Source organism: Cavia porcellus, unplaced genomic scaffold (genome assembly GCF_034190915.1).
Source record: "Cavia porcellus strain 051 isolate PalLab524CR breed Dunkin Hartley unplaced genomic scaffold, mCavPor4.1 scaffold_32, whole genome shotgun sequence".
In the NCBI taxonomy this organism is placed as follows: domain Eukaryota; kingdom Metazoa; phylum Chordata; class Mammalia; order Rodentia; family Caviidae; genus Cavia; species Cavia porcellus.
This window is the reverse complement of record NW_026947515.1, coordinates 36,972,509-36,984,040: the sequence shown is the minus strand read 5'-3', so window position 1 is coordinate 36,984,040 and position 11,532 is coordinate 36,972,509. Positions and strand designations below refer to the sequence as shown.

Below are 11,532 nucleotides of genomic sequence, written 5' to 3'. Positions count from 1 at the left end.
GGGCAGAGATTCTTTCCCTTCCCTTCCTTCTGTCTTTCTTTTCTGCACTGGGGGCCAGGGGCCCTCTGCCACTAAGCTACTCCCCAGCCCTCCCCCCCACACCTCTAAGCCACACTCCCAGTCTTTTTATTGTTTATTTGGAAACGAAGGTTTGCTGAACTGTCTCGACTAGCTTCAAGTTTGTGATCCTCCTGCTTCAGCCTCCAGAATAACTGGGATTACAGCTGTGTGTCCCCGAACCTGGCTTTCATTTCTTTTTCTGCAGTGCTGGGAATGGAACCCAGAGTTTTGCAAATGCTAAGCACTCTAGCCCTGAGCTACTTTTCCTAACTCTAGTTAGTTAGTTACTTATTTTAGTTTTAGTTAGTTAGTTTTTGAGTTAGAACTTTGCTAAATTGCCCAGAGCTGGGATTACAGGTGTGAGTCACTGTGCCTAACTTCTGGAGAGTTTTTCCCCCAGTCCTGGGGATAGAGCCTAGGGCCTCCCATATACGGAGTAAGGGTTCCACCACTGAGCCACACTCCCAGTCTCCTGTCTGTCCTGTCTCCCAGGCTCGCCCCCATTTCCCCAACTCTGCCCCTCTGCCTGTAACCCTCTCACGCCCCCTGCTGATCCTTTCCTGGGCAGCAGTGGCCAATCCAAGGCCAAAATGATAGACAGTAAAATTCCATCCTGATCTGGGAGACGGGAGGTTGGAATCTCAGAGGTGGTAGAGATTGACAAGAGTATGGGACCCTGGCTTTTGGAAGGCATCTGTATTTGTGTATGTGTGTTTGTGGGTGCTGCTGCTTGGACCACAGTCCAAATCACCACAGCCTGAGGGAATGAGTGCCTTCTCGACTCTCGGACTAGGTTATGGAAATCCTGGACTGCAGCTTTGACTTTCTGATTGTTCCTTTATAGTATGTATCATTTTCCAACTAGCCACCTTTTTGTTCGCAAACCTGCCTCTCCCAGGGGCTGGTAGACACCAGGAGGCTGTATTTTTGCTCTTTAACGCATGTCAGTGCCTGGCACAGGGCCTGATCCTTAGCTGGTGCACAGTTACTATCTGTTGAATAAATGAAGGAGTCACATTCAAAGGGGCTTTAATTGGAGACATCAGTGTCACTGCTGGAGCTCTGGGGGGCAGCTGTGAGCCCAGATATCCTGGCTTCTGCTCAGGGCCTGATCTACGTCCAGCTTCTGTCCTTGTGCCCAAAGGCCATCCAGGCAAAAGGAGGCAGAAGAGTCCTCACCTGGAGGGGGGGTGACACACACACTGGGGTTAGACTATTAAAGTGGCTTGGATCCAGCAGCTGCCCCACACCTTCAGTTTTTTAACTTAAATTTCCTAAAACATTTCCTCCCACTGCCCCCTTATCCTCCTATTTTTCTTTTTACGGAGGTGCTGGGGATAAAATCCGAGGCCTCAGGCAGGCTAAGCAAACGCTCTGCAGTTGAGTGTCCCGGGCCTATCACCTCTCCTGTGCCCTTTTCTGGTCCTCTCCGTGGGTGCCTCCGCCCTTGGTCAATCCTCTTGGCTGCTGAGGAAGCGAACAGACTCTCTTACCTGGTAAGGCACCCAGGAAGAGGCGGCCCCGTGGCTGGGCCCAGAGCTGGAGAAGGGGGTTAAGGTCCTCAGGGGCCACAGCAAAGACCTCGGTCTTTGGCCCCTGCTTGAGGATCACTGTGGATGCAGCCAGCTTCAGCTGCAGAGGGAGTCCTAAGGCCACGGGCAGGTCCAGGCTCAGCCCGGCCCCAGAAGTCAGCACTACCTTCTGCCACATGAGGAACAGGGGCAGGAGGAGAGAGACAAGAGTGAGCCACAGGTACTCCCTGTGGCCCCAACATCCGCTGGTTTAAATCCGCCCCTCTCAGTACATCGCCACCCACTGGCTGTTGTCCCACTTAACTCGTGCCCCCGGTTTCTTCCCTGGATCTTATGTCACCGTCCCCACCCCAAATAGGCGCGCACTCTAAGCCAAAGGTATTTGCTAACTCTGGGCAGCTTCAGGGGAGTCCCTGGATTCCTCCTGAATGTAGACCCATGTGTGTGTTTAAAGAGAGGCAGCTTGGCTCCGTCCCCTTCTCTCTTGCCTCAATTTAAGTCTTTCTTTCTTTCTTTCTTTCTTTCTTTCTTTCTTTCTTTCTTGTATTTGGGAATGAACCCAGTCCCTTCACCATGAGCTACAACCTCTTTAATTTTTTGTTTTTGGGAGGAGGACGAGGTCTCACTGGATCACCAAGCTGCTGTGGTCCTGAGATCTTCCTGCCTGGGACACCAGGGTGCTGAGAGCAGAGGGGTGTGTCACCAAGCTCAGCTGTGCCTGCCTCATCCTGAACCCTGATGCCTCTCTCACTGCCTCCCTGCTCCCAAACCTCCCTGAATGCAGGCAGCGCCCACCGTCCCCCTTTACTTGATCTTGGAGGTGAAGGCTAATCCAGGAAGAGTTCTCCCGTGCGCCAAGGGCAAGCAGGTGGCCTGATCCAGCTGCCAGCTTGAGTCCCAGGTCCAGGGAGAAGGCCCAGGGCTCTGTGTGAGGCTGGGGAATGTCTGGGGGAAGAAATGATCCTCCTGAGGCCTCAAGCCTGGGGATTCATGGAGAGAAGGGCGTATGCTACACAGAGACAGAGGAAGGCGGAGCTGGCCAGAGTAGTCTACCTCGGAGCCCGAATTCAGCCCCTGTCCCGGGAGGGAAATACAGTCCAGGCTGCAATTCTGCATTGCAGCTTCTGAGGCCGGTAGAGGCAGAGGCTGAGGGCTGAGTCTGCTGACCCAGCCAGCTCTCCTGGCGCAGACAGCCATCCAGTGCAGGGACCAGCTGGAGACCGTGAAGGAGAGGGACATGTTGGGATATCAGTCAAGACAGTAAAGCCCAGTCTCAGCCTCCTCCCCCACCTCAGGTAGTTCTCCTCTGAGACACAAGCACCTGGCTCCCCCCGCAGCTGTATTCCATCCCTCTCCCAAAGCCGGACGTAGCTTCCGTCCCACGGCCCCCATTGCCATCCTGGTGATGCAGGTACCGGCAGTAGCAGTTTGGAGGGTGGAAAGGGCAGCCCCCCCAGCACGATCCTCAGGAGGGGCTGCGGCTCGCCAGCCGGGGGCCCATACACCTGTCTCAGGCTCAGCATCTCGTCCCTGTCCACCCACAGCAGCACTGAGTCCCCAGCGATCTTCACCTCCACCTGCAGAAGGAGGAGAAACAGCGTGAAGATGCCACAGCCTGTGGCCACCTCTCTCCCCTGCAGCAGCCTAGAGTGGTGGAGAGAACGTGGGCTTGCAGACACAGCTCACACCCTTGTCACATCATTCCTGTGCAGATCCAGTGAGGTGACACTGGCAAAGTGACGCCCAGCTACTCATCTCTGTGCCCTGCCCTCAGATCAGCTCAAGAGAAGACACCTCTCCCCCAGAGGCGAGCTGGCTTACCTGGTGCCATCTCCCATCGTCCACCCGAGGCCCAGCACCCACAGTAAGTTGGGCCCAGCGATTGTGCAGCTGGGTCTCCAGCCTGCCGTCCCGCAGTCCCAGCATGAACCAGTCTTCCTCAGCCTTGGTGTCCCCATAAAAGATCACTCCCTCTGGATCCCAGGTGCGAAACTCAAAGGAGGAGGACGGTCTAGAAGGGCACCACAGAAGAAAGACTCTGTGTGCTGGGTCCTTTGAGGGTTGGGGGAGGAAGAGCAGGCAGGGGGAGTGGACAGGAAAATCGGAGGCACTGACAGAGCGGGGTAGGGTCTCAGGGTTGCGTCAGAAGGCTAGGTGAGCCCCATACTTGGTGATCTTGGTGAAGTCAAAGGTCATGACGGCAACAGGTTCTTGTCCTGGGCCACTGCGGAGGTGCCTGGCAGGAAGGTTCTATCAGAAAGAAAAATAAACAAACTGGGCAAAGGACATATCAAAGAGAGAAAGAGAGAGGAGGAGAGGAGAGGACAGGGATGCTTACATTGGGTCAGGAAAAAAGAGAGAAGGGGACAGAGCCAAAGGTTACTCATTTAGACACACATGGGCTGCGGACCCTCAGCCCTGGGTACCTGGACGGACAGAATGTGTCCCAAGACCCATCCCTGGTGGATGCGAGGTGGCAGCAGCAGCAGCAGCAGCAGCCGGCAGCAGGTGGCTGGTGGCCCTCCACTGTCCATGGTCAGGTGCAGTCCAGTCGGTGGCTCAGACTCTGAGGAGAAGAGTCGGGGAGGTTGCCTCATGCGTGGCCAGGGAAGGGTTAAAGGTTGCCTTGGGAAGGACGGGGCCAGCGACAGGGACACTGGCTCTGGCCCCTCTGAAGGAAATGAGGGCAAGGGCGGAGTCCCTCCATGACCAGCCGCCACAGCAGTTAACAAGCGAGTGGGGTGCTGGGCATCTCATCTCCCCACCTCCCCTGGGTGCCAACCCAGGACCCAGCTCTGCCAGGCACTCTGCCCACCTGGGGAAGGAGGCTCCTCAGAGACAGGAGATCCCACCTGCTGAGTGGCACCTCAGCAGGGCTAGAGATGAGTCGTGGGGCCTCAAGCGTCCAGCTAAGGGACCTCAGGCAAGTCAGCTCATCTTGGTGCGTTAGTGTCCTTGGCTGTCAAGTGAGAAAATAATCCTCTCTTTATATGGGGCTTTGTGGATGGGGCTCACTGTGATAACTCAGGCACAGGGCCCAGTATCTGGTCTGGACTCCTCCAGTTTTCCTAGGGCTCTGGGTTTGTCTCACAAGAAAGCATTGTCTCTGCGCGTGACTTAGTAGATACTAAGCAGAGGCCTGCCCTCCCTCCCTCTTTCTTATCAGTGATTATGGGGAGACAGTTATCATCCTTTCTCCCCATGCCTTTCTGTTTGTTTTTGTGTTTTTTGTTTCTGTTTTTCTGTTTGTTTTTGTGGGTTTTTTTGTTTTTTTGTTTTTTGTTTTTCTGGTTTTTTTAAACTTTTTTTTTTTTTAATTAGTACCAGGGATCAAACTCAGGACCAAGGACTTGCAAGGTAGGCGCTTATGCCGCTGAGCTAAATCCCCAGCCTGCTTTTGTGTTTCGAGAGTCTCAGGATGTAGTCCAGGTTGCCCTCAAACTCACTTCGATCCTCCTGCGTCAGCCTCCCCAGGCTGGGATTCCTGGCGTGTGCCACCATGCCAGGCCTCCCTGATCCATTTCAAAACACAAGTGGCCCTTGAACGAAGCAGCACTTAGAGCTTAGCTGCTGTAGAAAGCAGGACTGGGAAGTCAGCTCAGTGGCAGAGCATGTACCTAGAGGTCTTGGGTTCTATCCTAGCAACCAAAACAAGCCTGCTAGACAGGGGCGCCTGGGGGACCCTGAATCGGGGAGAGAAGCCGGAGCAGACAGTCAATCTCTGCATACTCCGGTCAATTACAGGAATGACTTCTGAGGCCGGTGCTGCTGATGGAGGGACACCAGGCGTTGACCTCTGACCTGGCCCTGTCACGAGATGTGTGCAGGAGGCGGAGCTGAGGTGGGGCGAGGCTCGGCCTGCTCTGTAAGCTGATTGGCTGAGAGCGTGCACCGCCAGGACAGGACTGAGGGTTGGGGGGGGGGGGTGAGGGCCACCTGCCGGCAGCTCCGGCCTGCCCCTTGGCCCGCACCGAGCCTGGCTGGGTACGTGGCCCTCCCCAGCATCCCAGTTTCTAGGCCCCTCGTCCTGCCCTGCAGAGCGGAAGTGGGAGGTCGTTGTCTGCGGTCCACACGGTGGGGATCCGGATGGCTGCCGTGCGGATCCGGGAGGCCGAGGAGGGAGACTGCGGGGACGTCCTGAGGCTCATTCGGGTGAAGGCAGCATGCGGGAGAGGCCGGGAGCGGGAGGTGGGGCAGGGCGGGTCCCGGGCACCGCCAGGTGCAGTGGGGCCCTTCCCTGATCGGCCTGGTCCCCACGCCACCGCAGGAACTGGCCGAGTACGAGAAGCTCTCGGAGCAGGTGACCATCAGTGAGGAAGGTAGACACTCAGCACCGGGTCCTGCTGCTGGGAGAAAATGAGGCGTTTGTTTCCCTGGGCAGAGCCCCCGGCTGGGCTCACACCCAGGCCCTGATCGTGTCTCCCTGTCATCCCTCCAATCTCTCAGGCCTGAGGGCAGATGGCTTTGGAGAGAATCCTTTCTATCACTGTTTGGTAGCCGAGATTCTTCCGGCACCTGGTGATCCCCAGGGTGAGCGCCCCTCTCCAGTGGGCTTCAGGGGGCTCCCATGCACTGCTCCAGAGACAGCCTCACCCCTCTCCTCTCTCTCCCAGGGCCCCGCATTGTGGGCTACGGACTGTACTGCTTCGTCTACAGCACGTGGAAGGGCCGCAACATTTATCTGGAAGACATCTATGTGATGCCAGAATATCGGGGTACTCCTGGGCAGGGGCTGAGACCAGGGTGGAGACCAAGCAACCCCGCTGCCCCCCCCCCCCGCCCCTGATCACAGCCCATGGCCTTTTTTAACTGCCTTCCACTCAAACAAGAACTCTTTTGCCCCCTTCTCCCCACAATAGGTCAAGGGATTGGTTCCAAAATAATCAAGAAGGTGGCTGAGGTGAGCTGAGAAGGTGCAGCTACAGTGGAGGCCTGACAGGGCCCGGATGTGGATATGTGAAGGGCCCTGGTTGGAGAGGGAGTGGGACGTCTTCAGTTTTGATACAAGACAGTGCGAGTGCTGTGTTCTCCCACAGGTGGCCTTGGATCAGGGTTGTTCCCAGTTCCGTCTGGCAGTTCTGGAGTGGAACAAGAGGGCCATAGACTTGTACAAGGCCCTAGGAACCCGAGATCTGACCCAGGAGGAGGGCTGGCATGCCTTCCGCTTTGAAGGAGAAGCAATGGAAAAGTTGGCAGGCAGGTGATGCCTCTCCTTGGGGACCTTTCTCCACTGCAGCATCTCTGCCCCCCTCTGCTCGGGCAGTGCTGAGACACTGACCACAAGCCTCTGGCAGAAAGGTTCCTGCAGGACAAAGAGCACAACTGAGAGAGAGGTCTTACGGACGGTGAAAAATAAATCAGAATTAACTGTGTCTCCTGCGGGTTTTTTTCTTTTTTTTTGACTTTTTCCTTTTTATCAGTACCAGGGATCGAACTCATGACCGCCTGCTTGCAAGGCAGGCGCTTATGCCACTGCGCTAAATCCCCAGCCCCGTCTCTTGTGGTTTTGCGTAGAGGAGGTTTTCATTTGTTTTTCCCCTTTCTGTACTGGAGATCAAAACTAGGGGTGCTCTAGCACTGAGCTGAATCTTCTGCTCTTAAAATTTTAAAGTTTTGATACATTGCCCAGGCTAGTTTCAAATTTACCTCAGGTTCTGAAGTACCTGGGGTTACAGGTGTGTACCACTGTCCCAGCCCCAGCTGGGCAGAGGAGTTCATGAGGTGATTCAGGTGAGTTTGTGGACAGCAATATAGGAATCCAGCAGACAAACTGATAAATTTGGAATTTAATTAACTGAGCTCAGAACCACTCGAATACAGACCCTCCCCCATCCGAGGTTCAGGGTCCAAACAAGTGGCACCAAACTGCAAAGTTACAGAGTTTTTAAAAGACAGAATCACAAAAGACATCCTGTTGGAAAAAAATTCAGCTCGAATCTTTCATTAATTTTCAGTTGGCACCTGTATCCTGCTTCTTGTGTTGAGCAGGTTATTTTTCTCCTGTGGGTACCGCTCATTCTGCCTTTCTCATGGCACTTATACCCTGAGCAATTTTCCTTAATACAGGGCAGTAGTTAAATGCAGGGCTTAAGATGGCGTCAGTTATGCCAAGCTACAACAGTGATAATCTCCAGCCACTTCAAGAGCCTTTTGTTGTTTGGTTAAGTTTTTGACACAAGTCTTGGTGTATAGCTCAGGCTGGCCTTGAACTCACAGTAATCCTCCTCTCTCAGGCTTCCAAGTGCTGGGATTACACTGCGTCACCACGCCTGGCGTCAAGATCCCTCTGGTATATTCAGGTCAGGGAATGGTGCTCCCATAGCCAGAGGTGAGAGCGGCCCAAGGTACCTTTTTTAGGGGTCAGAATCTTGGCTCTTGCCTGCGGAACATAGGAGAGTGAGGGACAAGCTTGGCACATGAAGGTGGTTGGTCAAGTTTGGCGCTCAAAGATGAGAAAGGTCTGGACTGAGCGGTGCCAGACACAAGATTAAGGCAGACCTGCAATTTAACACGGGCACTAGGCTGCCCCCTAGTGTCAGCATGTGGAGCCGCACGGGGAAGGACGCTGCTCAACCTTTAACAAGTCAGCCAAGTGCCGGGCTTGGTGTCACACTGCTGGCGAGACCACGCAGGAGGATGACTTGAGGTTAACAGTTCCAGGCCCGCCTAAAGAGCAAAGCAAAAAAAAAAAAAAAAAAAAAAAGCAAGGAAAAGAAATACGCAAGACATCACTCAATCCCAATGAATTTCTGGGAAATAAATAAAAAACCCATGAATTCTTTTCAGCATTAACAAAAAGAAATATAAAATAACAAAAGAAAAAATCTAGACATGGTGGACTATGCTTATAATCCCAGCACTCTGGGAGGCTGAGACAGGAAGACTGCAAGCTTGAGCCCAATCTAGCAATTTAGCTAGACCACGTCTCCAAATAAAAAATAAAAAAGAACTAGGGATATTGCTGCTATGAAAGGCCTGAGTTCAATCCCTGATACTGGAGGGGAAAAAGAACAGAAAAGCTCAGCAAGCCAGTCTAGGTTTTTTCCCCTGGTTGTTTTTGAGGTGGGGGGGGGGTCTCCCTGTGCAGTCCAGGTTGTCTTTGAACTTGCGATGGTCCTCCTGCTTCAGCTTCTCATCTGCTGGGATGACAGCCCTGTGTCACTGAGCCTGACTTGTTTCCACACGTCATGCCAGTTCTCAGCTGAGTGTGGTGGTGACACACATCTGTAATTCCAGCACTTGGGAAGTGAAGGCAAGAAGATTGCCATCAGTTCTAGGCTGGCCTGAGCTACATAAAGAGCCTCCGTATAAAAATAAAAAATAGGAGCTGGGGATTTAGCTCAGCGGCATAAGCACCTGCCATGCAAGCAGGTGGTCCTGAGTGCGATCCCCAGTACCGATAAAAAGAAAAAAATTAAAAAAATAAATAAACCAGGCATGGTGGTACATGCCTATAATCCCAGCACTGCAGAAGCTGAGCCAGGAGAATCACTGTGAGTTCAAAGACAGCCTGTGCTACATAGTGAGTTCAAGAACAGTCTGAGCTACACAGTGAGAATCCTGTCTCAAAAAAACCCCAAAAAGTCAAATATTTGAGCTAGGTATGTAGCTTCAGTGGTAGAGTGCTCGCCTAGAATATACGTTTGATCCTTGGCATGCGTGTTGATATTTGCAAAGTATTTTCAGCATGCCTTGCAAAAGAGTAAACTTAGGGGCTGGGGATTTAGCTCAGCAGCATAAGTGCCTGCCTTACAAGCGCACAGTTATGAGTTCAATCCCAGGTACCAAAAAAAGAGTAAAGGAGCCAGCTATGGTGGCACATGCCTTTAATCCCAGCATTTAGGAGGCTGAAGCAGGAGGATTGCCATGAGTTCGAGGCCAGCCTGGGCTGCATAGTGAGGTGAATGCCAGTCTGAACTACATAGTGAAACCCTGTTTCAAAAAACAAAATAAAGCAAATAAAAACCCCAGTAAATTTAAACAAAACTGAAACAGAAATTTAACCCTTTAAGACCGTGAAATAAGGAGATAAACAAGTTCATTTTTTAATTTTTATTTTTTGTATGTATATGTGGCACTGGGAATCGAACCCAGGGCCTTTGCGTTGAATTGCATCCTAAACCCTACTCCCATTGGTTGTTGTAGTTTGAGATAATGTCTCACTAAGTTGCTAAATTGGCCAGGCTGAGTTTGAACTTAAAATTCTCCTGCCTCAGCCTCCCAGAGTGCTAGAATTACAGGCATGCACTACCATGACACGGCTGTTTGTTTATTTATTTATTTCTGTGCTGCTAGGGATCTAACCCAGAGCTTTGCATATGCTAGGGAAGCACTTTACCAATGAGCTACATTTCCAGCCCTCATTGCCCAGTTTTGTACTATTTTATTATGTGTAATTGAGAAAAATTGGAATGAACACATGGTAAGAGATCAGGGATGTAATTCAGCAGTACAGTATGTGCTTAGCATCTACACAGCCCTAGGTTCAATACCCAAACCCAAAAACTACCTTCAATAAATAAAAAATAGAACCCTCGCCTTACTTATACCATCACCACTGCCCCATTACTACTGGTTCTTCAGACTTGAAATATAGATATACAGATACATAGATACATATTTTTTGAGACAGAGTCTGGCTTTGTAGTTCAGGCTGGCCTTGAACTCATGGTAACGCTCCTGGCTCAGCCTTCAATTTCTTGGATAACAAGCATGTGCTACCACACTCTGGTTAAAAAAATTATAAATATCTCTGTACATACAGTTGAGTAAGGATTTATGGGATCATATTTATTTATGGTATAGGAGTCGAATCCAGGGTCTTCCCACTGAACTACATCCTCAGCCTATTGTAAATTTTTAAATTTTTGACACAAAGACTTCTAAATCGCTGAGTTGCCCAGGCTGGCCTGAACATATGACCCTTCTGTCCCAGCCTCCCAGAACACTAAGGTTACAGGCATGTCCCACCATACCCAGTTTAACCTATTTTATTTAATGATGTATCAAAAGCATCTTCCCAGGGGCTGGGGATTTAGCTCAGCGGCATAAGCACCTGCCTTGCAAGCAGGCAGTCATGGGTTCAATCCCTGGTACCGATAAAAAGGAAAAAGACAAAACAAAACAAAACAAAACAAAACAAAAAAAGCATCTTCCCATGCTGTTAAATATGTATCTATCACCTTTTTCCTTTTTTTGTTTTTGAGACATGGTAATGCTAATGTTCTTCAGGCTAGCCTTGAACTTGAGGCAGTCCTCCTGTCTCAGCCTCCTAAATGGTGGAATTATAGGCATGCACCATCACACCTGGCTCCCGTCATCATTTTTAATGGTGCATACTGTTCCTTTTGTGAATACGTCATTGGTTAAATGGTCGTATGTGGGAAGAAAAGGCAGACATTGATGGTGCAGGTAACCAACATAAATGTGTAAATTTTCAGAATCAGGGGGCTGGGGATTTAGCTCAGCGGCATAAGCACCTGCCTTGCAAGCAGGTGGTCGTGAGTTCGATCCCCGGTACCAATTAAAAAAAAAGATAAAAAAATTTTCAGAATCAGGATATATTTAAGGTTAGAGAATGGAATACCCATATTAAAATTCAAATCAAAGGGCATAGTCTGGTGAGAGAATATATGCTTATCATGTGACATGCCCTGGGTACAATACTTAGCACCAAAAAGTAAAATAATTTCAAGTTGTGAAAAAACACAAGGCCAGGTTTAGAATCCTAGCGTTTAGGAGACTTAAAACAGGAAGAATGGTGAGTTGAGGCCAGTCTGGACCACACAGTGAGACTCTGTTTCAAAAAGCTAAAAAATAGTCGGGGATGGTACTGCACACCTATAATCCTACCACCCAAGAGGCTAAGCAAGAGGACTGCAAGTTTTAACCCTGCTTGAGCATCTGGGTAGCTTGATCATTTAATAACTTAGTGAGAACC

The 11,532-nt window shown here is 51.0% G+C and overlaps 2 protein-coding genes across 3 annotated transcripts; one reads left to right on the top strand and one right to left on the bottom strand.

The window, feature by feature from the left end:
- Nucleotides 1-1,072: 1,072 nt before the first annotated feature.
- On the bottom strand, nt 1,073-5,387 carry Shbg (sex hormone binding globulin). The gene is made up of 9 exons (XM_013148664.3): nt 4,408-5,387; nt 4,019-4,158; nt 3,760-3,842; nt 3,414-3,603; nt 3,008-3,169; nt 2,646-2,805; nt 2,401-2,537; nt 1,554-1,761; nt 1,073-1,239 (listed from the first exon to the last, which is right to left on the bottom strand). Exons 2-9 carry the CDS (start codon nt 4,124-4,126, stop codon nt 1,109-1,111), a joined length of 1,179 nt encoding a protein of 392 aa, XP_013004118.1. The 5' UTR covers nt 4,127-4,158; nt 4,408-5,387; the 3' UTR covers nt 1,073-1,108.
- A 104-nt stretch (nt 5,388-5,491) lies between these two features.
- Sat2 (spermidine/spermine N1-acetyltransferase family member 2) lies at nt 5,492-6,964 on the top strand. 2 transcript variants are annotated; one of them, XM_003466249.5, is made up of 6 exons: nt 5,492-5,744; nt 5,860-5,911; nt 6,039-6,122; nt 6,206-6,307; nt 6,452-6,492; nt 6,629-6,964. In XM_003466249.5, the coding sequence occupies exons 1-6, from the start codon at nt 5,679-5,681 to the stop codon at nt 6,794-6,796; spliced, it is 513 nt and encodes a 170-aa protein (XP_003466297.2). In that variant the 5' UTR covers nt 5,492-5,678; the 3' UTR covers nt 6,797-6,964. The 2 variants fall into 2 exon arrangements, with proteins under 2 accessions (XP_003466297.2, XP_063097782.1); XM_063241712.1 differs by lacking the exon at nt 6,039-6,122.
- Nucleotides 6,965-11,532: the final 4,568 nt, after the last annotated feature.

Excerpts from the sequence above, each read along its gene's own strand:
- Shbg (XM_013148664.3), bottom strand. The coding sequence starts at position 4,126 with ATGGACAGTGGAGGGCCACCAGCCACCTGCTGCCGGCTGCTGCTGCTG. Across the intron at positions 3,843-4,018 it reads GACACATTCTGTCCGTCCAG|AACCTTCCTGCCAGGCACCT; the intron begins GTACCCAGGGCT and ends TCTTTCTGATAG. Across the intron at positions 1,240-1,553 it reads CTTCCTGGGTGCCTTACCAG|GTGAGGACTCTTCTGCCTCC; the intron begins GTAAGAGAGTCT and ends CCCCCCCTCCAG.
- Sat2 (XM_003466249.5), top strand. The coding sequence starts at position 5,679 with ATGGCTGCCGTGCGGATCCGGGAGGCCGAGGAGGGAGACTGCGGGGAC. Across the intron at positions 5,912-6,038 it reads GGTGACCATCAGTGAGGAAG|GCCTGAGGGCAGATGGCTTT; the intron begins GTAGACACTCAG and ends CCAATCTCTCAG. Across the intron at positions 6,308-6,451 it reads TGTGATGCCAGAATATCGGG|GTCAAGGGATTGGTTCCAAA; the intron begins GTACTCCTGGGC and ends TCCCCACAATAG.